The sequence below is a fragment of the Camelus dromedarius genome, chromosome 27, assembly GCF_036321535.1.
Source record: "Camelus dromedarius isolate mCamDro1 chromosome 27, mCamDro1.pat, whole genome shotgun sequence".
Lineage (NCBI taxonomy): Eukaryota > Metazoa > Chordata > Mammalia > Artiodactyla > Camelidae > Camelus > Camelus dromedarius.
The window spans coordinates 5,027,654-5,054,114 of record NC_087462.1 but is presented as its reverse complement, the minus strand read 5'-3'; the positions used below and the strand labels follow the sequence as shown (position 1 = coordinate 5,054,114).

At 47.1% G+C, this 26,461-nt stretch overlaps 2 protein-coding genes across 2 annotated transcripts; both read left to right on the top strand.

The window, feature by feature from the left end:
- Nucleotides 1–1,767: 1,767 nt before the first annotated feature.
- On the top strand, nucleotides 1,768–5,069 carry CD209 (CD209 molecule). Its single transcript, XM_010978255.3, has 8 exons — nucleotides 1,768–1,882; nucleotides 2,093–2,167; nucleotides 2,300–2,386; nucleotides 2,662–2,724; nucleotides 3,033–3,110; nucleotides 3,354–3,505; nucleotides 4,119–4,231; nucleotides 4,627–5,069. Exons 1-8 carry the CDS (start codon nucleotides 1,843–1,845, stop codon nucleotides 4,766–4,768), a joined length of 750 nt encoding a protein of 249 aa, XP_010976557.1. The 5' UTR covers nucleotides 1,768–1,842; the 3' UTR covers nucleotides 4,769–5,069.
- A 17,253-nt stretch (nucleotides 5,070–22,322) lies between these two features.
- On the top strand, nucleotides 22,323–25,556 carry CLEC4G (C-type lectin domain family 4 member G). Its single transcript, XM_010978254.3, has 9 exons — nucleotides 22,323–22,435; nucleotides 22,731–22,832; nucleotides 23,158–23,211; nucleotides 23,404–23,466; nucleotides 23,629–23,733; nucleotides 24,058–24,147; nucleotides 24,370–24,518; nucleotides 24,636–24,751; nucleotides 25,031–25,556. Exons 1-9 carry the CDS (start codon nucleotides 22,381–22,383, stop codon nucleotides 25,167–25,169), a joined length of 873 nt encoding a protein of 290 aa, XP_010976556.1. The 5' UTR covers nucleotides 22,323–22,380; the 3' UTR covers nucleotides 25,170–25,556.
- The last annotated feature ends 905 nt before the right edge of the window (nucleotides 25,557–26,461 follow it).

The following is a 26,461-nucleotide window of genomic DNA, read 5'->3' as shown; positions in this document are numbered from 1 at the left end:
AAGGAGGTAGTAATGGAGGAACTGTAAACAAAAAAATAAGACAGATGAAAAACAAACAACAAAATGACAGACATAAACCCTACCATATCAGTAATTACATTAAGTGTAGATGGGTTAAATTCTCCAATTGAAAGGTAGAGACTGGCAGAATGGATTTTAAAAAAAGATCCAATTATATGCTTCCCACAAAGGACTCACTTTAGATTAAAAACAGAGATAGGAATATATAACCAATTGAATCAGATAGGAAACAAGGATCCATATATAAATAAATGGAAAATTTGATACACAAAGTTTCAAAATGACTCTCTCTACAAAATATTTAGTAATTACAAAGGGAAAAAGAGTAACTTCTTTGTGGAGTAGTTACGCAGGGACTCAGGGGCCAACTCCCAGCCCCACTGCTTTTGAGCTGTGTGACCTCAGTTGCTTGCCGGCTCTTGTTTCTCAGTTTCCTCATTTGTAAAGCAAGATGATTGTACCTTTCTCATAGGGCTATTGGGAGAGAGGTGGTCAACAAATCGGGGTTTATTATTGCTGAAGTGGGGGAGAACACAGCTGAGGGGAACTGTGGGCACATGCTAAGTGCTATTACTGCTGAGCACCTGCCATTTGAATAGGCAGCTTATACTCACTACTAGCACACTGTATAAAACCCCACAATTACAGTGTGAGGCAGGGTAATTGTCTCATTTCACAGCTGAGTAAACTGAGTGAGGGTCTGATAGCCCCAGGACTAGAAAAGGGTTGTAATCATGCCTTCTGGCACCAGTATTAACTGCACAGCTTCTGCCCACCCTAATGGAATTCTGTGGGAGCACAAACTTGGATTCACAAACTTTAATGCCACTCTGTTAATTGACTAAGTGTTATATGTCACTCTGTAAGATTCACGTAAGAGCACAAGTTTTGATTAACAGATCAAAATACCACCCTGATAACTAAATAAGTTTAGTTGCTTTAAAGCTGCTTTGCTAGCAGGAATCTGCTACAATCTGCCTCCTTGCTGTAAAAAGCAGAGACATGCTTTGCTTGCTTTGCTTGGCTCGAGGTCATAGGTTCAGGGCTGCTTGTGCTTATGGAAAACCGTAACTTGTCCCCTGCCCTAACCAGCAGGACATGCTTCGCTTATCAGGCGTAGGCGGTTGGAGCAGGCTGCGGACGCTCACGGAAGAGTGTGACTTAGCCCTTAGCTGGGAAGAGCTGGGCTGCTTCGCACGCTTAAGATGATTTTTGATCGTTGTATAGAGACTCTGTACTGGTCTGGTTTTCATTATCAATTGTTTGAAACACTGCAACCTTTCTTATGACTGTTTGAGGTTTAAAATAACTGTATTATCAACTGTACACTCCTTGGCTCCTGAAACATTGTAACCTTCTCCCTAAGTATAAATTAAGATTATGATGTTTCTGTTTTTCACAAAACTGCTGACTTGCATCCCTGCATGTACACCGTGCCCCTTACACATTCCCATGACATATTTCACTTTGATTCTTTGTTTGACTATTCTCAGTAAATACCAGAGCTTTGGAGGAGCTCAGGGAGTCGGTCTCCGGCTCCCTCTCACTCTCTTGACTTGATAAAGTCTTGAGTAATTCCGTCCTTCCGTGATGGGACTCTTGCTGGACAAAACCCACAGAACTCTGCCTTAGTTGTGTCAGATGCTCTGTTTCTCCCCGGATATTTCCAAGTAAGTGGTATCCCCATCGTGTTCCTCATTCTCCCTGAGTTGAGAAGGAACAGATTGGAGGAGGGGCTACAGAAGGAAATATGTGGTGTTATAAGAAAAAAACCCCACATTTCAGAGAGGATTTGGAAAGAGGAGCAGAGGGGAAAGGAGGATGGCAGAGATGTCTGACCCCAGGGAGCCAGATGGCTCTGGTGAGACTGGACCCCCACTCTGGTTGGTGATGGGGACGACAGGGCTCCAAGGTCCTGAAGGTGTTGGGGGTCTGGCCTCCAGCTTGCTGGAGGGGAGATGTCCAGCCTCCACCTTGCAGGAGGTGGGAGGGTCCGGCCTCCAGCTTGCAGTCCTGAGCACAGGGCTCAGCAGCCTCCTAAGCTCAACTGAGTGTGTTCTGTCCTATTCAGAGGAGGAGAATTTTGGGGGCAAGAGACTGACTGGGAAAGACCCTGGACAACTCTGCAGTTGGAGGAGCTTGCCAGGTACTGGGGTGGCTGCTGCAGGAGAAGGCAGCTGGGGAAAGGGGTGGTTAGGAAGCTCTCTCCAGCATGGGTGGGGCGGGGGCAGGATCTGCCCCCTGCCCCTAGCTCTCTGCTCATCTGCTGATCCTACAGGGTGTCTGACCCGGGCCCCTCTGCTTCTGTTCCTGGTTTTCATCTCACTGGGTTTCCTTATGCTCCTGGTGACCACCATGGTTCAAGGTGAGTCAGAGGCTGGGGGCTTGGAGTCCTGGGTCCCTTTGGGTTTTCTCCCTGGGATGGTCCTTTCCTACAGTCCCCAAACTTACAAGGGTTCACCTTCTCTGTGACCATGGGCCAGTTACTCCCCATCTCTGAGCCTGTTTCCTTGTGTGAAATGAAGCTCATCCTCCCCCAGTGCGGGGAGCCTAGGCTCTCAGCATCCCTGAAATTGAACCTGGCCCAGGGTCAGGCATTGAGTGGTGCTCATAAAGGGAGATTTCCCTGCTCTGTTGTAGTCTCCAGGATTGACCAGTCCCTGCAGAAAGAGACAAGGGACGATCAGGAGAGCCACAACCCGGGTAAGGGGCTGCAAGCCGGGTTCTGGAGGAGGAGAGGGAGAGGGGGCTCCGAGGCTGCACGCCCTTGGACGAGCCACCGCCACAGGGGTGAAGGAGGGAGGGCAGGCATGGGGGAGGGGACTGGGCCCCTGCATGAGGTCCTGGGGGCTGACAATATTGGGCTAGTCATTCTCTAAGCCTCAGTTTTCTCGTTTGTATAATGGGCTCTTGGAGTCACTATGTAACATTCCATACGTAATATTCTTGTGGCACCCTCTCTGCACCAAGCACACAGTAGGTGCTTCATAATTGAGGTCCTCTTCCTCCAGTTGCTGTCGCACAGGAGCAGATGCAATCAAAGCTGGAAGGAATCCGGCAGCAGCTGACCTGGATGAATGCCACCCTGGGTAAGGGACCCACACCAAGATTAGGAGGATGTCACTGGGTTGTGGGTGGGGCTGGGAGCCACCATCTATGGCTTCCACTCTGAGGAGGGCAGTATAGAGCTGTGATCTGTCTCATGGGTTTCCTGGGGACTGAGCTGTCAGCTGAACATAGGGGACTGGCCCTGGGTTCCCAAGATCTGAGGCAGGTGTCTGGTGCCAGGGATCCAAGCGACCTCTCTGTCCCAACCCCGCCCCCTTCCCCAGCTAGCCTGTGCCATCCTTGCCCCTGGAATTGGGAAGTCTTCCAGGGGAATTGTTACTTATTCTCCTGGACCCAGAGTGACTGGAAATCTGCCGTCTCTGCCTGTCGGAACATTAAGGCCCAACTAGTGATCGTCAGCAGTGCTGAAGAGCAGGTGGGCTGGGCAAGGTTCCCACTGGGGCTGGGTCAACAAAGAGCTTTCTAGGGGGTGAGTATAGCTTAGTGGTAGAGTACATGCTTTGCATGTGTGAGGTCCTGGGTTCAATCCCCAGTACCTTCATTAAAAAAAAAAAACAACAACACTTAAAAAAGAAATATTAAACACACACACACACACACACACACACAAACCAGAGCCTTCTGCCACCCTCCTCTGCCCTTTGAGAAAAGAGATGGGAGGGAGGACGCAGCCAGGAAAGGCTTCCTGGAGGAGGAACCATACTGGACTCAGGAAGGTCATATGAGAGAAGAATGTGGATAAGAGGAGCCCATGTAGATAAAAAAAGAACTCAGAGTACCCTTGAGACCATCCATAATGGACGTGAACTGAGACCCAAGTTGACAATTTCTACATGTGTATGCACATGAACACACATCCACAGCCTACAGGCACGTGAGCACATACAACTTGAGGAGGGGCTGTAGGCTAGACTGCAGAAAGAACTTTCGTGGGAGGCAGGGGACCTTGGGAATGCGGGCAGACATGGGACGGGTGGTGTTCAGGGATCTTCCTCCTGATACCCTCCCCCCTTGCCCCTCACCTCCAGAAATTCCTGAAGTTTTGGTATGTCAGAAATAATAAGCCCACTTGGATCGGCCTCAGTGACCACCACAATGAGGGTTCCTGGCGGTGGCTGGACAACAGCTCCCTCCAACTCAGGTGACCTCCCAATGACAATGGCCCGGAGGGAGTGGGCAGGGAAAACCACCCACCACCGAAACCAGGGTGCTCAGACTCTGGGACCAGGAAGGATCACCTTTGGGGCTTGGTGAAGATGCAGAGTCCTGCCTCCACCCTCGGGGTTGGGGCGGGGATGTCTGATTTGGGACCAGGAATCTGTATATTTACTTTGCCAGCACTGGTTCTGATGGAGGTGGTATTTGAATCCACATTTTGAAAACCCTCCCTCTGAATTCCTCACCACCCTCTGGCTGGTCCTCAGCAATTTGCTGCCAAAGCCCAGGGACCAGCTCCTCTGAGGTGGGGGCTGGCGGGTGGTTGGGAGTGAGCTCTGGGTGGAGTAGGGGGCCTCAAAGCTCTGGTGGGGTTCACAGCTTCTGGAAAGATGGGGAACCCAACAACCACGGAGATGAGGACTGTGTGGAATTACACAATGATGGCTGGAATGATGGCAGATGTGTTACAGAACACTCCTGGATCTGTGAGAAGCCCTCAACTCCCTGCCCTGAACTCTGAGGGTCACTGCCTCTTCCAATCCCCGGCCCCTCCCCCACCATGGTCCCCAGAGATCAGGCAACTGGGGCTCTGCTGGTTTCTCTCTGGCTCTACGCCCTTCTGTTTTTCCCTTTGGTGAATTCCCATCCTTCTCCTGTACGGAGGTCTCTGAGATCCTGAGAGATTCTGAGACCCCGAGAGATTCTGAGACCCCTTTATCCTCTAAGACCCATCCTGCATAGGTAAAGACCATCTCATTCCTTCTATTGATACCCTCGGCCCCTCCCATGACATCCCCTTAATAAAATCACACATTGCATTACGTGTTCCACTGAACTTACTGTCTATTCCTTTGCTACCGTTTCAATTACTATAGTTTGATAATATGTTTATGTCATTTAAAAAAAATTGAAGTATAGTCAGTTACAATGTGTCAATTTCTGGTGTGTGTACAGCATAATGTCCCAGTCATGCATACATACACATATATTCATTTTCATATTTTCTTATTGAATGATAATGTTTGCTGTACACTAGGATATTGTCTTTTTTCAATTGGTTTTTCTCTACCACCATGTATTTTATTTCCCAGATACAGTTTTGAATTCTTTTGTCATTTTGGATGGGAATATACAGATATACAAATATGTATCTATATGTCTGTCTATCTGTTCATTATTCATGAACCCATTATTTATTCAGGAACTTAAAAAATGTCCTTCAGTAAAGTTTTATGATTTCTTCATATAAGTTTTTTTTTAAAACCCATTATTTCTGGGTGCGTGTATTAGTTTCCTGTTGATGCTATAACAAATCACCCCAAACTTAGTGGCTTGAAAGAACACAAATGTATTATCGTATAGTTCTGGAAGCTGCAAATCCAAAATGGGTCTCATGGGCCTGAGATCAAGGTGTCAGTAGGGATGTATTCCTGGAGGGTCTAGGGGAGAATCCACTTTCTTGCATTTTCTAGCTTCTAGAGGCCGCCTGCAATCCCTGGCTGGGGGCTCCCTCCCTCCATCTGGAGAGCCAGCAATGACTAAGTCTTTCCCACCTTGCACAACTCAAACACTGACTCTTCTGCCTCCCTCTTCCTCATTTAAAGGACTCTTGTGATTATACTGGGTCCACCTGGATAATGCTGTGCACCTTCACTATTCTAAGAGGTCAGCTGATTAGGAACCATCTTTCTACCTGCAACCCTGATTCCCACTTTTCTGGGTGGCATAGCATATTGACAAGTTCTGGAGACACAGGCATATTTAGGGGGATATAATTCTGCCTACCACATTGTGTTGTATTTCTTATTGATGTGCTGAGTAGGGTAAATCTCAATGGCAGATGGGAGTTGGGTAATACCCCAACTCTCTCTGCTGTTGGCTTAGACAACTCTGAAGTATCTTTCAGAGGGCAGCAAGAGGAATGAGCCTTGGCAGCCCAAGGCCAACGCTTTCTTAAGTCTTCCTTACCCTCCTGATTTGAGAATGACACCACAAATCGACTTCTTACACTGAAAGCCTTGCCTCAGGGTCTGCATCTAGGGGAACTGAAACAAATTCAGGTTGAGCTCAAGGGACTCATTCTGAGTGGTGGGTTAGAACCACGCCAGATAAACAGATGGGCTGAGATGAGACTGACCATGTCACTTCTAGACTGGGACATTTAAGAACAAGTGGTCACCTCCCTGCACTCTTCTTTCACCTTGGCAGTGCTGGAATCCACAGTGGCCACTTGGATGCAAGTAGCTTCTCCAGCTTGCAACAGTTTCCACAAGAGTGCATTTTGGCCATGACTGCATTGTGCTAAACTGCGGAGGTGCCAGGATGTATTTGCTATTGGGACATAGCACAGCCCCAATAGCAAATGTGCTTCTGAACTCATCCACCAAGGAATTCCAGAACCTAACTTACAGCCATGCATTGGGCGTGTAGAGAACTCTTCCCAGCTCATACCTTAAGGCTAGCATAATTTATTATAAAAAAATAATGCCAGTGAAATAAAAGAAAAAGAAAAAGAAAAAGGAGGGAATAAAAGGAAACTGTTAAACTGTGTTGAAAACAAAAGTGATCCAGGAATCCAACTGGCCCAACTCAGTGCTGGAATGGTCTTTCTCAAGAAGAGTTCCTCAGGCAAGTATTATAATTCCCATTGATCAGCAGGTGTTTGCAAAGATGAAATTAAGATATCCCCATGAGAGGAGGGAGGATGTAGCTCAGTAGTAAAGCCTGTGCCTAGCATGCCTGAGGTCCTGGGTTCAATCCCCAGTACCTCTATTAAATAAATAAATAAACTGAATTATCCCTCCCCCCAAAAAAGATATGCCATGAGAACTTCCAGCCAAGGTGAAGCACCAGGGTCTAGAATTACCCTCCTGCTTGAAATAGGTGGAAAACTGGACAAAATGTATGAAGTAATTCTTTTCACACTTCAGGAATAAGTGCAATGCAGTGGTCCTTGAAAGGGGAGAGACAAGGTGAGCCCAACAATTGGCCCAGCTTTTTTCCTGGCAGGAGTTTCCAGGCTGCCTTGCAGGGAGGGGAAGCCCAAGTAGAGCTCAGAGATTTCACTGGCTGGAGAAGACAGAGTTGGGAATTCAGGCAGGCCAAAAAGGCTAGAATTCACAGAGAGAGCTTTAAGAATTTGTGGAGGGTCCCCATTCACTCTTTTGCCGAGTTTTGATTGGTACCTGCATGTGGAGAAATTACAGGAGGCCAAGAAAAAATCACTCAAGAGACTCAGAAGCAACGCTACCCCAAGTGGAGAGAGTATAGCTTAGTGGTAGAGCATAGTGCTTAGGCCCTGGGTTCAATCCCCAGGACCTCCAACCAGCCCCCTCCAAGAAAAAAAAAAAATGATACCCAGACTCATAAAGGACTGGGGATATCAGAAGCCCACAATCATGGATCATTAATATGCTAAGAAACAGCTTTTGTTGTTCTAGGCTGTTTGGGGGTTGTTTGTTACTGCAATGCAATCTAAGCTGACAGATGCACACAATATTTCTGGGTATACCAGCCCCACACGTCCTTTGACCAGCATCTGAGACCCTTTGCTGCCTAAAGACTTTTCCAACTATATATAAAATAGGTAAACAACAAGGACCTACTGTAGAGCACAGGGAACTATACTCAGTTTCTTGTAATAACATGTAATGGAAAAGAATTTGAAAAGAAAAAAAAATATATGTATGTATATGTGTAACTGAATCACTTTGCTGTACACCTGAAACTAACATTATAAATCAACTATACTTCAAGAAAAAAAAAATTTTTTAACCACCTGTGAAGTTCCAGATTTCCTAACGCAGGCAGTGTCACAGCAAGGTCCCTCACACCTGCTGTCACCTCAGCGTATTCTAGCTGCCAACACCCTCCCTCCTCCTCTACCCTGAACTGTGACTCATCTGTCAAGACTCAGAGCAGACATCCTGTCACCCAGGAGACCCTTTCTAGACGCTCAGCACCCCCAAGACGGGAGTAAGCGCTTCTTTGTACACCCCTCATCACAGGGTATTACAGGCTATTGTTTAATCAGGATAGTATAAGCTTCTTCACCGGACAGTCAACATCACCTAGGTGGAAGCCATGTGTGTCTCTAAGATCATGGTGCCTCCTGCCCTCAGCAGATACACCAACTGAATGGAAGGAGGGTGTTAGCACTCTTCACTCAAGGAGTCACTCCCACTCTCATCTCTGATGAGGCTTTCATGAAAAAGCCACTACCTTCTTCTAAGCCTCATCAGAGTCAGAAGTGGAGGAAGAGGCTCGAATCCCACAAACCTCTCCGAGTCTGCTCTTTGACCTTGGCGCAGTCCTGGTCCAGAACTCGAACTTCCTTGTCTGAAAACAAGGATGACATCTACCTTCCTTACAGAAGAAAGGAAAGCCACGCGTGACAAATGACACTTGACTGCGCCCTGGGGCGGTCCCTGCCCTTGCGGGGGCTTCCCTTCTGACCTGCGACCCTGTCTCAGCCACCCCCGCCCTGCACAGCCAACCCCTCCGCCCGGCTCGGCCCTGGCCTCCCTCACCTGCCGGAGGCGCGTAGGCCCGGGCGTGGGGCGGGGGGCTCGGCCCCGACCCCTCGGAGGCGGTGAGGCCGCCCCGGGGCCGGCTCAGAAGGCGGCGCCCCGCGTCCCGCAGCCGGAGGCAGCTCCTCCACATCGCGCGGGGGCCGGGGAGGACGACCGCGTGAGAGCTGAGCGCGGGGAACACAGAGTGTGGGGTGCTGCACGCAGCGTCTCACCGGCCGCCGGCGCCAGCCGCCATGTTGCGCGCGCCCCTCGCGGCCGCCGTCGCCCGCGCCCCGCCCCCGCGCACGCCGCAACCAATCAGCGTCACAAGCTCCCGGGCCCCGCCCCCGCGCCGCCCAAGAAAAAATTTTAAATAGAATAAAGACTTTTTCTCACCCTCAAGAGTCCTCCCTGCTCACCCACAAGGCAGCCAGGAATGCCTGAGAATGACTGATGTCCCGTCCGCGTCCCTGGAGAGCTCTTCCCAATGACTGATCAGAGTTAGTGGTTACATGCTCCAGCTGTCTTGTCCTGCTAGAAGGATGACTCTGAGACCAAGTCTTCAGATTCAGTTGCCCACCAATACCGCTTGCTTATTAACGTTCTCATTGTTGGTTCCCTTCCCTTCCATTTCTCACGTCTCCACTGCCTTCCTCTTGCTTCCCAGGATCACCCCTCAAATAAACTACACTTGAGTCCCTGCCTCCGGGTCAGCTGATGGAGCAACCACTCAGGCACAAGACTCAAAAGAAACTTGGCATTGAGTAAGACAAAAATTATGAGTTAAAGAAGTGCATTTATTTATTTTACTTTGTACTTTGAAATGATTTGAAGACTTACAAAAAAGTTGAGGAAATAAGACACACATTCCTATATCCTTTCATCTACCTTCGTCAGGTGTGAACATCTTACAGATCACAGTATAGTGATCAAAACCGGGAAAGTCACATGGATACACTATTATTAACCAAACTGCAGACCTTATTTGGTCCTTCTAGCCTGGGGTGTCACATAGCATTTAACTGTCATGTCTCCTATTCTCCTCCAATCTGTGACAGTTTAGTCTTGTCCTGTCTTCCATGCTGTTGATATTTTTGACAAGTGCTGGTCAATTATTCTGTAGACTGTCCCTACATTTGAGTTTATTTGGCATTTTCCCCCATCTTCTCCTCATGATTAGGTGGAGGATATTATCCCTTTGGGCAAAAATACCACAGAAGTCATGCTGTGTCCTTCCCAGAGCCTCATCTCCAGATTACAAGATGTCAATGTGTCTGTTATTGGTGATGGTAATTAACCACCACAACTTCCTGGTTAAAGGGGTACCCACCAGGTTATTCCATTGCAAAGTGAATTATTTCCAGTTGGTAATGAATAAATATCTTGCAAGGAGACACCTTGAGACTTAGAAAATATCCTATTTCTCATCAGACTTTTATCCACAGATTTTGGCACCCATCAATGAATCCTGCCTGTGGCAATTCTGTGTGTGTGTGTTTGTGTGTTTATTGGTGACTTCATATTGCTCTTAATTATTCTATATGTATTCATTGAAATTCTTCTGTAAGGAAGAGGTGTCCTTTTTCTTCTATTTATTTATATATCACTTATTTATTTAGATCAGTAAGTACTCAAGGATAGTTATTCCATGGTTATAATCCAATACAATCATGATTTATTTTGTTCCTCAATTTGTTCCATCTCTGGCCATTAAGAACTCCTTCAGGTTGATACCTGTGTCCTTCCAACACATTATCCTCCTCTTAGGAAGGTCCAGGGTCACTTTACATTTTCTCCACCTCAGCTCTGGAATCAACCATTTCTCCAAGGAGCCTTATGCCTTTTATTAGAGAATGGTACTTAGGAACCAAGATCTGTGGGCTAGTTGTTGTTCTGTTTTACCCTTTTAAAATGTACAATTAGTGGTATTAAGCACACTCACAGTGTTGTGCAACTGTCACACCATCCATCTCCAGAACTTTTTCATCTCCTCAAACTGAAACTGTCCCCAGGAAACACTAACTCCCCGTTCTCCCCTCCCCCAGCCCCTGGCTTCCACCATTCTACCTTTTGTCTCTATGAACTTGACCAGTGTAAGTACCACATATGAGTGGACTCATACAGTATCTGACCTTTTGTGTCTGGCTTTCTTCACTTGGTGTAATGTCTTCAATGTTCATCCGTGTTGTAGCAGGTGTCAGAATTTCCTTGCTTTTTACAGCTGAGTAATGTTCTACTGTGTGGCTTTAGTTTATCCATTCATCTGTTGATGGACACTTGGGCTGCTTCCACCTTCTGGCTATTGTGAATAACACTGCTGTGAACATGAGAGTACAACAGCCCTACAAGACCCGCTTTTCCATTCTTTGTGTTATATACCCCAAAGTGAAATGCTTGGATCATGTAGTAATTCTATTTTTCAATTTCTGAAAAATCGCCAAACTGTTTTCCACAGTGGTTGCACCATTTTACATCCCCCCCAGCAGTGCACAGAGGTTCCAATTTCACCACACTCTCACCAACACTAGTTATTTTCTTCTTTTTGGATGACAGCCTTCCTAGGGGGTGTGAGGTGGTATCTCCTTGTGGCTTAGCTATGCTTTTGATATTGGGGTGTCCAATGTCCTAGGTCTTCTTGGGAGGTAGAGCTAGGAAACACATGCATGGGTACTAACAGATATACATACATGCACTGGCCTTCTATATTTATTCCTGTATCTACTCTGTACACACATATCAAAAACCATGACATCTTATCAATACCCTACTTCCGGTCCGACACTACAGAGTTCATTCTAGCCTTTCTCCTTCCCTTATTTGTAACTTCTTTCTCTAACAGTGAGAAACCAGGCTCTGTTATCCACAACATATTTGCTAATTTGCTCAATCCAGGAATACAACAGAAGGGGATTCAGAATTTCTCATTCGTGCCTTTGTGAGAAACAATCACCTTGTTGTTGGGTGAAGTACACCCTCTCAGAGATTATTCAAGAAAGGCTAATGGATACTGAATTCTTCAACTTGTATGTTTTGAAGGACAACTGAGCTGAATATCGAATCCTTGGGTCATAACTTTCATTCATCAAGTTTTTTTTTAATTGTTGTCTTGCTTTGAATATTAGTTTTGAAAAGTCTGATAGCAGTCTAACTCTTAAGACTTTGTAAATTATTTGATCTGGGGGACTAAAGGATTTTATCTTCATCTTTGAAATCGAATAGTTTTACTGGAATATGTCTCAGAGTTGTCCATTGGGGTTAATTTTCCCAGGTACCTGGTGAAACCTCTCAATGTGTAATTTCAGGTGATTTTCTGTTTCTAGAATTTGGGGGGGATTATGATTTTTAAAATTAGCTCTGTTTTGTTGTTTTGTTTTCCTTATTCAAGGGCTCTAATAATGCACAAATTAGTCCTTCAGTGCCTGAAATTCCATTTCCGTTACATTTCCCTTTCCATTTCTTTCTTCATGTCATTGTCACTCTTTTTGTTGTTTTCCTGGCTGTTGCCAATGCCCTTTATGATGCGTTTGTCTGAGTTTATGTTCTCTTAGGTACTTTATAATTTATTCTGCAGCTCTGAGATAATTTTGTCTTTTTCTCCCATTTCTTTCCCCAGTTGACCCAAATCTCTCTTCATCCATCCCTGCCCACGTCAGTACTTGGTTCTTTAGTGTCTGAATTTTTGATGTACGGTGATTTTTCACATCCTCAAATGCTTGTTTGACTGTATTAACTTCTCTTTGGAGTGTTGACTTACAGTGTTCTTCTATTTCCTGATTCCTTTTCGAGGGGACTTTTCCCTTGATTTGTGTGAATTTCCATTTCCTGAATCTTTCCAATTACTCTCTCTGAATTTACTATTTTCCTTTCCTTTCTGTTACGGAGCAAGGATGTTTTAAGATACATGCAGCTCAATGGCGCCCTCTTATGTCAATGCAGCATGACTTAACTCGGTGGATTTCGTTTTGGTTTGTTGGTGGCTGCAATATGTAGAGACTTCCAAATATATACTAAATGACCCTGTCCCCCTACCTTTGTTTCTGCTCCTCTTCACCACACAATTGCCATAGATTAGAGATCTTCTCTCTTCATCCTGACCTTTACTTTCCCCAGGAGCTATGCCTTTTGAAGAATTCATCCCTTTCTTAGAGTTTACATTCTGATCCGTTCAGATGTTATTATAGTATTTTTAGACTTAGAATGAACTTAGTCTTTCTGGAGCTAGTTCTAGATCAGCCTCAGCTTCCCTTTCCATTTCTCCTCTTTTGTATCCCCTGCAGTTTTTCTCCATTGCCCTTGGGGCAGGAGTGGAACAGAAGAGTGAGGAATCTTATGCTGCGATTCACGATTTTTCTCTTTCCCTCTTAGTTCTTTTAAGTTCGGGGCATTTCTCTGGCCTCAGGTTATGCCAATGACATGGATGTGTGTCACTTTGTTTCCCCCACCTGTTGCTTTGTATTTGGGGGGCGGGAGGAAATATTTGGGATACAAGTAGGTCTCACCATCGTGGAACCCTGAGATGTCTCATAGCTCTTCTGATACAAATGGATAATGTAAGTAATGCCAAAAGATGTGAGGAGCATTTGTAGCATTTTCTAGGCTTACAGGGCACTCCCAGTTGAGGCCACTTTATTTGCCAACCTGAGGATTGACTGCAGTCTAACAGGGCAGGAGTCTGCTGTGGCAGGTGAGGTACAGGCAAGGGGGATTATGGCATCAATAAACACAGCAGGTGTTACTCGACATGTAGTGTCTTTTTTTTTAAATTGGAGGTACTGGGGATGGAACCCAGGACCTCGTGCATGCTAAGCATGCACTCTACCACTGAGCTATACCTCACCCCCCAACACATAGAGTCTTAAGGAAAGGTTAAGTAAAAATTAATGTTTCAGCACCACTTACAGTAGGCAAAAGGAGGAAACATCCCAAATGCCCATCAACTGATGAATGGATCAATGAAATAAGGTAGTTCCAGACAATGGGATATTAGTCATAAAAAGAAGTTAGGTACCAATACATGCTACACTGTCAATGGACTTGAAAACATTGTGCTAAGTGAAAAAAGCCAGACACAAAAGGTCATATATTGTATGATTCCACGTGTATGAAATACACACTCCAAATAGGCAGGTATATAGAGGCAGAAAGCAGATTAGGGGCTGCCAGGGGCTGGGCGAGGGGGAATGGGGAGTGACTGCTAGTTGATCCAGGGTTTCCTTTTGAGGTGATGGGAAAGTTCTGGAACTAGATAGTGATGATGGATTGCACGACATTGTGAATGGACTTAATGCTACTGAGTTGTTCACTTTAAAATGGTAAAAAAAAAAAAAGGTAAATTTTATGTTATCTGTGTTTTGCCACAATGGAAAAGAAGTGAGTATTGCACAAGATCCCCTCCGTCCTGGTCAGCCCATGTGGACTTCTGGGGAGGTTGACTCCATCACTTAAATGACAGGTTCCTGCCAAATGTGGGAACACTGAGAGGTCATTCTCTTCTCACCAGCATGGCTACAAGGTTGATCTGGTTTCCTGAAATGGTGCCATGATTCTCAGTAATAGATGCTTCTTGAATTGTCAACTATGACCATCTTCTACCTTATCTCCTGGACAGCTGTCCTCTCCAGGGCAATCCTGCTTTCACTCTTTCCTATTGAAATCAGATGGAAATTTCTAGACCCCCACGGACAAAAAGATCAGCTTAAAAGGCTTTGCTAATTATTCCCAACCACAGCACCCCATGGCTGTCATTATAGTGCTGTTACGGACTGAATGTTTGTCCTCTACCTTCAAATTCATATACTGAATTCCTAATCCCTGGTGTCATGGTATTTGGACGAGGTAATTAAGGTTGGATGAAGCCATGAAAGTGGGGTCCTCAGGATGGGATTAGTGTCTTTAGAAGAGGAGGAAGGGACACCAGAGCTCTCTTTCCCTCTGCCATGTGAGGACACAGAAAGAAGGTAAGACCAGGAGGGAGCCCTCGCCAGAAGCCGAATCTGCCAGCACCTTGATCTTGGACTTCCAACCTCCAGAACAGTGAGAAAATTAATTTCTGTTGTTTAAGCCCCCCAGCGTATGGTACTTTGTGATGGCAGTCGGAGAAAACTAACAAAATTACATAACGCAACATGGGAACCTGGATGAGACCTTATAACAGAAAAAGGACACCAGGGGGAACACATGAAATCTAATGAAGGCTGTGGTTTAGTTGACAGTATCTTACCAACATGAATTTCCTCATTGTGACAATGGTTATGTAAGATGATAACATTAGAGGCAGCTGAGCCAGATAAAGGGTGCACGGAACTCTGGACTACCATTGTAGCTCCTCTACATTTTAAATTATTTCCAAATTAAAAGTTTTTTTTTAAAGACTCAAAATATCTATTTAGGATTCCACTTACATGAAGTACTTAGAATAGTCAAAACTTTCAAAAAGATAGATGCACCCCAATGTTCATAGCAACGCTATTTACAGTAGCCAAGACTTGGAAACAACTTAAGTGTCCATCAACAGATAATTGGATAAAGAAGATGTGGTATATTTATACAATGGAATACTACTCAGCCATAAAAAAGGATGAAATAATGCCATTTGCAGCAACATGGATGGACTTAGAGATTATCATACTAAGTGAAGTAAGTCAGACGGAGACAAATATGGTATCACTTACACGTGGAATCTAAAAAAATAATATAAATGAACTTATTTACAAAATAGAAAGAGACTTACAGACATAGAAAACAAACTTCTGGTTACCAAAGAGGGGGAGGGGTTGGGGAGAGAGATAAATTAGGAGTTTGGGGTTAACAGATACACAACATTATATATGAAATCAATAAACAACAAGGTCCTACTGTACAGCACAGGGAACTATGTTTAACAGCTTTTAATAACCTATAATGGAAAAGAATCTGAAAAAAGAATATATATATATATATATCTCTGAATCACTTTGCTGTACACCTGAAAGTAACACAACATTGTAAATTAACTACACTTCAATTTTTAAAAAGGTCCAAAAAAAAAGGAAAAAAAAAAAAGGAAGCTGCTCTCTTTGGAGATTAATCTTGCTGCATCCCTTAATTAGCGCAGAAGTTAAATCCCTAAACTTTCTGTAAAAATGATTATTGTCAACTTTACTCTTCCTTTCCAACATTTATAGGTCTTATTTATTATTGCACTGGAAAACAAGCAAGATAAGCGTCTTTATTTTGTTCCTGATTTTACCAAAAGTGGTTCTCACAATTCGCAAGTAAGACATTTCTGTGGGTTCCGGAAATTGCCACTTATCGAATGAAGGAAGTTTCAACCTGTTCTTTGTTTACTTCAGCATTTGTTTTCTGGTGGTTATCTTTTCTCTTAATTTATGAAGAATGAGTGTTGAATAGATATATTTAGTAATTGTAATGTGAAGGGGACAAAAATAAATTCTGGAAGCATGCAGGCCATGTGGTACCGTTTAGATAAACTTCCAGATATGCAAACCAACCCAACAGATTGTCTAAATGCATCCGTAATTAACATGTGTTTTAATATGATAAACACCAAGTTTAGGCAGTTGCCTTGGGGAAGGGAGAGAAATAAGACAAGATGAGGGCACAGGGGACTGTTAGCAGTGATTTATTTACGTTTAATAGGATCTGAAATACTTGATAAAGCTGGGTGGAAGGCATGTGGGTTTTCATGTTTGTCTTCTGCATACTTTTGTGTGTGCTTAATTGTTTTCATAATAATAACAATAAAAAAGCAAAGCCAACACTAACGGTAGAAACCAATGCATGATACCCTCTGCACTGAGCTAGGTTCCCCAATGGGTAGAGAGCTTTCCGTCTCTAGAGAGAATGGAAACCACAGATTGGGCTTGCCCTTGGGGCTAAATCCTGTGACTTTCACCTTCTCCCCACATTAATCCAAACCCCTTATCTCCACCATTCAAGTCCTTGTATGATCTGGCCCCAGATGACACCACAGCCCCAGACTACTGCCCCTGAATTAGTCTCAGCTTCTCTGAGGAGTCCTATTCCCTCTCCTCTCTTAATCTTGCCGAGTGCTAATATCATGCTGGGAACACTCTTTCATCCTCTGGAATAATTCTGGCTTTTTCTCCAGGCATCACCTCCTCCCGGAGGCCCTCCTGGATCCTCCAGGCTGAGTCAGATGCCTCTTGTGTTTCTCAGAGTTCCCTGTGCCTTTCAGACTCGTCACATTGTTTCAACATCCTTGGTGACAATTTCCCCACCTACCTGGACCCCTGGAAATGAGTCTCCCTTCCTTGTACCAGACAAAGGCTAGAGGTTAGAGGGCTGTACCAGCCTCATGCCTGGGACCTCGCTTCCCCTTTTATTTCCCTGGTGACAAATTCTGGGCCCAGGACAGGGGGTGGGCAGCCTTCTGGTTGCCTTGCTACACTGGACATCTTCCTCCACCTCCCCAAAGCAGTTTCAGCTCCAGGTATATGCAAGAGAGATATCCCTGTCTCCTTGTGCTTGCCTTGGCTGTGTCCATCATGCAAACCCTTCTCCTTTTTCTGTCAGCACCGCACGTGTCCTTTATGGCCCACTTCCAATGCTACCTCTTGCAGAAAACCTCCTCTGTATTCACTGTTTCTCCTTCATAAGTACTGACAATTCAATTCCAGTTAAATCATTTCCCCAAAACATATTCTGATGAGATTGCGCAATCCCTGTGGGTTTTTTCCCATTTCCTCCCACTGAGCCCTCATCCCTCCTAGTGCCACTGAATTTGGGAGATCCAGGAGGGTGTGCCCTTCCAGAACGCCCTGCCTCACAGTAACCTCCTGCTGTTAAGACCTCTGTCAGCACTTTTTTTTTTAAATTTGATGTATAGTCAGTTACAATGTGTCAATTTCTGATGTACAGCATAATGTCATGCATACATATACATTCATTTTCATATTCTTTTTCATTAAAGGATATTGCAAGATATTTAATATAGTTGCCTATGTTAGCACCTTTTGACGTGGGTTCCATTTCTGATGATGAAGGCGAGATGGGTCTTGTGTCTTGGAACTAGGGGACTTCTAGGAAGAGGAATGGGTCCCATTTTGTGGGAAATAACCTTTGTCAGCTGTGCATTGGCCTCTGCGCACTGCTGACTGTTCACATCCTCTCTCTGCACCACAGGCAGCCTCTCTGATGTGTGCAAAACTCATCCCTACATACACGTGCGCCATGGCACTGTGAATCTCAAGTGGTTTCTGCTTCTGGCTACCCTAGGTTACTGGGATCTAGACCGTGGCTGCCTCTGCAACTAGTTTATTCCTCATTTGTTTCAGGGTGTGTTCTCATCAAGTTTTCCCTTCTCATTCATGAGCACCCAGAAGGCCCATAAGGAAATGGAAAGACCGACCACCATGTGGAAGGTGATAGTTACCTTTGTATCTCTAATACTTACGCAACTTCTAAAAATTAATAAGAAAAAACAAACCCAAACCATCTGATAGCAAAAGATGGAAAAAGGATACAATTTATAGAAAAGCAAACCAGAAGAGTTAATCAACACACAATGGATACTCAAAATCTCCAGGTGTCTATCTAAATACAATCTAAAGCCACAATGACTGTACAGCACAGGGAACTATATTCAATAGCTTGTAATAACCTATGATGAAAAAGAAGATAAAAAAATGTATGTGTACAGCTGAATCACTATGCTGTACACCAGAAACTAACACAACATTACAAATCAACTATATAATTCAATTAAAAAATAACAGCCACAACGACATTTGGTGAGAAAGTGTTGCCGAAAGATCTGCCCCTGTCCCTGGCTAGTCAAGGAATTTAGAGACCGGGTCTTGGAGCTTAGAAGAAAAGAGGCAGCTTTACTGCTTTGCCGGGCAAAGGGGGCTTGCAGGAGGCTAGTGCCTTCAACACTGTGAGCCCGTCTTAGCGTTGGGGCTTAGTGATTATATAGTGAACAAATTGGAGAGTAAAAGGGGATAGCAATCAACAAGTCTCTGATGAAGCTTCCTCCTGAAACTTGGCAAGTCTGACCAGCATCATGGGACCGTCCGGTGATCGGGAGGGTCATCAGCCCGCGACCTTCTTTATCTGATCAGACTCATCAGGCACTGGAGGGACTTCGGAGCGTCTGGTCATTCTCCTAAGGTTGTCGTCTGGTGAGTCACTTCCTAGGGGAAGGACTCAGAATCCACGCATGATTGTAAATTTCAGTTGCCAGAACGAGCAGGAAAATGAATAACTCCTACTCCAGCTCTGATTGTGACAGTGGGCCTGGGGCTGGGGCAGTGTCCGGCCACTCAGATTTGCTGACTGTTTCAAAAGCAAACAGCAAGTATAAGGCCAGGAATTAATTAGCCTAAGCGCTGCCATTTTGTTATTTCTTCTTCAAAAGCATGAAAGTTGTTCTCAGAAAAAAACTTAAAGACTTGTTTTAACCAAGGGGGTAAAAAGAAAGAGAGAAGGGGAAAGGAGAGAGATAACAAGGGATCAAAAGTGAAGGAATTAATAAGGATTTCACTTAATAAATTAGTTTTTTAAAAGCGAAAAAAGAAAAAAAACTAAAAGAAAATAAGAGCAGGGAGTTTTTTTTTTTAATAAAAGGTGAAATAATTGAAGAGGAAAAGAATATACAAACGATAAACGCTGGAGAGGGTGTGGAGAAAAGGGAACCCTCCTACAGTGCTGGTGGGAATGTACTTTGGTGCAGCCACTATGGAGAACAGTATGAAGATTGCTTAATAAACTAAAAATAGACTTACTATATGATCCAGCAATCCCACTCCTGGCCATATACCCAGAGAAAATTCTAATTTGAAAAGATACATGTACCACAATGTTCATAGCAACACTACTTACAATGGCCAAGACATGGAAGCAATCTAAATGTCCATCAACAGATGATTTGATAAAGAAGATGTGGAATATATATGCAACGGAATACGACTCAGCCATAAAGAAGAATGAAATAATGCCATTTGCAGCAACATGGATGGACCTGGAGATTGTCATACTAAGTGAAATAAGCCAGAAAGGGAAAGAAAAATACCATATGATATCACTCATATGTGGAATCTTAAAAAATGACCCAAATGAACTTATTCACAAAACAGAAACAGACTCACAGACATAGAAAACAAACTTATGGTTACCGGAGGGGGAAGGTGGGGTGGAGGAATAAATTGGGAGTTTGAGATTTGCAGATACACACTACTATACATAAAACAGATAAACAAGGTCCTGCTGTAGAGCACAGGGAACTATATTTAATACCTTGTAATAGCCTGTAATGAAAAAGAATATATATATATATGTATATATATATGTAACTAAGTCACTATGCTGTACACCAGAAACGAACACAACACTAAACCGACTATACTTCAATTGAAAAAAAAAGAACAGCAGCAACTGCCAAGTTTGAAGATCTTTTATACATTTTAACTTAGATAAACCTGTAACAGTCCAATGAGGAAGGAACTATGACTATGGCCGTCCCATTTTATAGATGGGGAACCGAGACACAGAAACGTTCATCCATCCTTCAGAGAGGACACATCTCGTGAGTGGTATAGCTGGGATTCAAACCCAGGCAGTTTGACTCTAAACTAGTAAACAGTACCACGCCTTTAAACCAAAAATAGTAGAAAGCATAAACAAAACCTATTTTTTAGGAAAAGACTGTTAGTCCCCTCTCAGCCTTGGAACTTTCCCTGACACACCCACTGCCTGGGGAAAGTGGCTCCCCTCCCCACGCACCTCAGGCCCCAAAACTGTCGCCTTTGCTTGGAGTGCAAAGGTGTGCTCGTTTATCTTTACAGCTATTTCAGTTACCTACTGCAATATAACAAACCACCCCACAAGTTAGTGGCTTAAAACCAGTGATTTGTTGTTGTTCACAATTCCACGGGTTGACTGGGTGGCTCCTTTCCTGGTCTCACTTAGAATCGGTTGGGGTGTTGCATTCAGATGGCACTTGGAATGGCTGGCAGAGCCAAGAGTAGCTTTGCTGCTGGCTGCCAGCTGGACTGCTTTGTCCTCCATGTGGCCTCCCATCTTCACTGCGCTAAGCCGGGCTCTCTAACCAGGCCACCCGCAGCATCCCAGGAGCACAGAGATTGAAGTGGCAAGCATGATGGGGCCCAACATGGAAGTCACGTGGTGATGTTTCTGTACACCCTTTGGTCAAAATGAGTCAAGTGGGTAGTCCAGCTTCCGAAGGGAGAGGAAATTGACTCCACTTGATGGAAGGAGTAACAAAGTCACATCACAGAGAGAGGCTGGCCCGCATCTCTCAGTCTCCCACAATAACTAAGAGAAGAGTAGCTGGGGCAGGAGGAACGTGGCTTTGGTCGGGACACCAGCACCTCTGGGCTGGGTAGCATTGGGTGAGCCAACTTTCCTGTCTGAGCTTTGGATTAATCCAGTTTTAGCATCACCCTGATAATTATCCTTTTAGTTACTACCTGGGGTAATGGGCTACAAATCAACAACTTTAGAAACCTTTTCTGGCAGATTCTCTCCCTGAACATGGATAACCCATTTAACTAGAGGTCCCTGTTGATCTTACATGGCAACCACAGAAAGATAATAACAATGTCAACAGCAGAAATACTAGCAGCTACCTTGTATGGACCCCTTCACCTTACTTTTTAATTATGTTCATTATTTGCTGTCTGTCTCTCCCTACCCCTTACTGGAATGTTAACTCGAAGAAGGAAGGAATTGGATTCTTTGGGACATCGATGCATCCCCAATTCCTTGATGGATGCCTGGTATATGGTAGGTGTCCAGTATTAGTTGAAAGAATGACCTTTGGTGGATTTTGTGCCTGGTGATGGCATCAAGACTTGTTGTGCATAACCTTATTTCTTTATCACAACATCCCTTGGAGGAAAGTCCTGTCACTGCCCTCCTTTGCACAGAGGAGAAAAACAGAGGCTTCTAGAAGCTGCGTATATTACCTTATGCACCCACACAATAGGAGAGTCCAGAGGCTTAGCTGACCACAGTTCAACAATCATCTGTGTTCTACCTTCTGGATGAAGAGGATTGAATGGTCAGGGTCAGATGTAGCCCCTGGCAGGCACCTGCAGGGGAGTTGAGGAGGGAAACTGAGCTGGTATGGGTGGGGGCATGCCTGAGAGGGTTTTCTCAGGGACCCACAGGGAGCGGTCAGAACTCTGCCAGGTTCAGCCTGTCCCTCTCAGGAGGAAGGCCAGGATCAGACCTATAAGAGATGAGGACCAAGCTGCAAAGTGAAGCCCCAGCACAACCTAGAGATTGTCACTGGATTGTGTGCCTGGTGACTGTCGGGACTGGGATAAGTGGCCTGGAGATGCTGCAACAGCAACCAGGCCAGGGAGGCTGGAAGCGCCACACGCACACGCACACGCACACACACACTTCACTTCCCATCCCTTCCACTTCCTCTGTCCCCCTCAACTCCCCACTTCCCCACCCCACCCAACACTGACTCCAGCCCAGACCAGCAAGGGCCCATCACTGTGATTGGTCACTGGGTTCCTGATACTGAGAACGGACACTCAGGAGATGGGAAGGAAGGGAGAGTGGGCGGGGTGGAAGGAAGGATGGGGCTACATTTACATCTTTGCCCAGAGCTGGGCGCCTGCTCACCATGGACACTGCCGGATACAGCAAGTGGGATGGCAGACTGCAGGAGGTCCCTGGAGGTATGAGTCAGGGGGTCCCTCTCTGGCCGGTGGTTTGGGGTTTGATGGGAGAAGGGAAAGAAATAGCCAAGAGAGGGCCTAAGTAGTGGGTGTGGGAGAGACACCACATGCCAGAGAGCTAGTTGGACTTGGATTCAGATTCCAACTCTGCCACTGAGCGGCTGTGTGACCACAGGTAAGTTACTGTACCTCTCTGAATCTGTTTCCTGAGAGGAACCCAAGCTTCTAGGGCTCAGTCCTCGAGCTTGGGATCCTGGTACAGGAGGGACTCAGGAGTCCATCTGTGTTATCTCAGGGCACTGGGGACGCTGGGGACAGAGACCCCTCTTCCTGGCCCTGACTCTCGTGGTTGTCACAGTCCTATGGGTCCTCATTCTGAGCATCCTATTTTCCAAGGGTGAGTGACGGATGATGGGGGAGTTTATGTCCAGCCCCGCTGGCAACACAGACCTTCCCTCTGCCCCAGGGCACATCAGCCAGTTCCCGGATCCCTGCCTGGCTCTGAGTGTGAACACGTGTGAACAGTTTGTGTGCACTTACATGTGTGTGCATATGCACGAATGAATGTGTGTGTGTCCCAATGTGTATGTCTCCTGTCGCTGTGTGTGTACCGACATGTGTGCTACACGCCTCCCCGCCCTCTCTCTGCATCCCATGATAGGGGTCCCCGCAGCCCCTCCCCTGGGCGAGGGGAGAGTTCCCGAGTTCCCCTCTCTCCGCAGCCTCCACGGAGCGCGGGGCGCTGCTAGGTCATCAGGACCTGCTGAGGACAAACGGTGCGTGCAGAACAGGGGCCCTTGGGTCTCCAGGGTTGCAGGGCGGTAGGGTCTTGGGCCCTGCCGACCAGGTGGCGGGTGAGTGGGTGGGGACCCCACGGTCCGCGAGGCTGGCCCCTCAGTGGGGCAGGGTGTCCCGTGAGTCTTCCAGGGTGACCTGGCGTGTGTGGGTCGGACGGGGAATCATTCCAGCTTCGAAGCAGACAGCGGTGCTGGGTGCCTTGAAGGAGGATGTCCGAGCCTGCAATAGCTGCTGTGAGACTCGTGGGCCGAGGGCATGGGGCTCATGGCGGGAACTGGAGGTAGCGAGTGGAAGTGGGGCTTGTGGCAGCTGGGGGCGGGGCTCGAGGCGGCTAGGGGCGGGGCGGGGCGGGCTGGTCTCAGAAGTCCCGCCCCCAACCTCGCCGTCCTTCCCAGGCCTGGGGACGCAGGCGCAGCTGCAGACCCTGCGCACCCAGCTTGGGGAGGCACAGACCAAGGTGATCCAGCAGGAGAGCGCCCTGAAAGAACTGAGCGAGCGCGGTGAGGGCGGAACATGCCACGACCCTTGACCTCTCACCCCGGTTCTTACCCGACCCTTGATTCACCTCCGGATTCCTCTGTAACCCCCACACTATCCTGTGATCCTGACCATTGATCCCAATCGTGTCCCCCATCCTGACTCTGACCTTGACTGCAACTCCTAACCCCAACCAAACCGGGCCCTACCCAGCTACAACAGTCTTTGACCGTGATGTCATTCTTGACCTTGATGCTGACCACGGACGTGGACGCTGACCTTATCTAATCATGACCCTACTCTTGACCGTGGTCCTAGCTATAATCTGGACTCCCTTTACTTGGCAGTGGCCCAGGGCTTGGCTGAAGCCGGTAGAGACCGTGAAAACATCCGCACTGAGCTGTTCCGGACGCTGGAGGGAATCCGGCTCGGGAACAGTGAGCAGGATCCGGAGGCAGGGAGGGGAGAGGCGAGAGGGGAGAGGACAAGTGGGCCCTGCCTTTAGGCCCCCGGATTTCCTGATCCGCCCGGTCCCGCCCTTTGACCTTGGCCAGGTCTCACTGGCTCCGCCCCTAGGCCCTAGGGTCCAATCACCCCCTCTCCAGTCCTCTCCGTCTGCTCCACCTGGGAGCACCTCTTTGACCCTCGCCACCTCGCAGGCTCCTGCAAGAAGTGCCCCAAGTCGTGGCTGCCGTTCCAGGGCTCCTGTTACCTTTTCTCCCCGCTGCGGGCCACGTGGGTGGAGGCGCAGCATAATTGCGAGGGCGCCGGCGCGCACCTGGTGATTGTCGGGGGCCTGGATGAGCAGGTGCGCAGCCCTGGTGGTCCGAGGGGGCAGACGGAGTTCACCTGAGGGGGCGTGGCCCGGAAGGTGGCGCTGGCGGAGCGGGACTGACTCGCTGGCTCAGTCTCCTCTCCTGCCCAGGGTTTCTTGAGTCGGAACACGCAGGGCCGCGGTTACTGGCTGGGACTGAGGGCAGTACGCCGGGCGCGCAAGATCCAGGGTTACCAGTGGGTGGACGGAGTCTCGCTCAGCTTCAGGTGAGGAAAGGGACTCGGAGAGGCTGACAGCTCCGATCCTAGGGGAAGTGCCAGATCTCAGGGCCTCCTTAGGGGTGGGCGGGCTAGATTTCAGGAACTTCCTGCAGGTTAAATTCTGGGATTAGAAAGTTATATCCCAGACTCGTGCTTAGGTTAGACCTTCAAGATGTCTAGGTTACCTAAACAGTAAACAGGATAGACCCGGGAAAGCTGGACCCCAGGGCCATCCTCAGCCTAGCTCCCAGCACCCCCCCCCCGCCCCCCGCCAACCCACTGCAGCTACTGGAATCGGGGGGAGCCCAATGACTCTCTGGGGCGCGAGGATTGCGTCATGATGCTACGCACGGGGATGTGGAACGACGCACCGTGCGACAGCAAGGACGACAGCTGGATCTGTGAGAAGAGGCACCAATGCTGATTTTGCCCAGTGCCCCAGAGCCTCGCCCACTGGCACTTGTCCAATCGTCTGAGCTGCTCACCGTCCTGGCTCCGCGCACTGCCATCGATCCCCGGCACCCCCTCTACGGAGAACCACCCCACCACCCACAACCTAGGACTGTAACTGAGCTCTGGAACTTCTGCTCCAACCTCTGCAATGCTCACATGTGGATATAACCTAGTTTCCACCCACTGCAAAATCTGGGCTCCTGGGCTGGGAATCTGATCCCCCCCCCCAGAAACTGCCAGATGAAGCTGTTTGGTTTACTTGCATTTTACCCCAAATGGGACGCCTCACAGATGGGCATTTTGTGAGCTTTCTTTGCGGCCACAGCCGCAGCCGTAGGGAGCATCAATAAATGTTTGAGAAATGAATCTTGGCTCCTGACTCTGGCCAGCTGTTCTAAGGTTTATCTCAGAGACCCTGATATAATCCCTGTGAGTGACCTTGAGCTCTGTAAGTGACCTTCAGGGCCTAACATGCCCCCAAAACTCAGTGACTAACCTGCATTGGGCCATGACGGCTGTAGGGCAGTGGGGACACGGGAATGAGTCAGACCCCATCCTTACCCTCTGGGAACCTCCTCATTCTGGTCTAGCTGGCATAGGAACAATGTGACCAGTGACTCGACTGAGCAATGCATGAAGGAGTGACATGTGATGAATTTGGAGGGACCACTTGTGTCCCCAGGGAGAGGACCTGTGCTGAGATACTGTAGCAGTGGCCCTGTTCGTTGAGGAGACTGTCACCCCATTGTGACTATTACAGGCAGCCTGGCACAACGCCCTGAGATGTGTGAGAGGGGGGCTGCCTGGATGAGCAGGTCCCTTCTGTCTTGGGCACCTGGGTTCTGGGGGTGTTGAGGAAATACATCCAGAGAAGATGGACTTTCGAGGAAAAATGGGATTTTAGCACGTGAGCTGGGGAGGAAGGGCTTTGTAGGCAGAGGGTGTTGGAAAGGGTAGGGCATGGCTGAACCCATTTGTGGGGTGTGGGGAGCACACAGCCTGGCTTTATCGACTGGGGACTTTTGATCTGAATTTACCCTGCACTCCCAAAGCTCCTTGCTCCCTTCTTGGGGACCTGAGGGCTCTCCCAGAATTTCCAGTGGAGACAGATCCAACTGAGCGGAGTGACAGGCTAGCAGTTTTTAGATTTGGGCAGAGCTGAGTCCAAAACCAAAGCTGCTGGGAGACCCCAGGCTGCCGAGCCCTGAAAGAATCCACGGAGTAGGAAGAGGAGGGAATACCACCCAAACTGTCTGGCCAGGT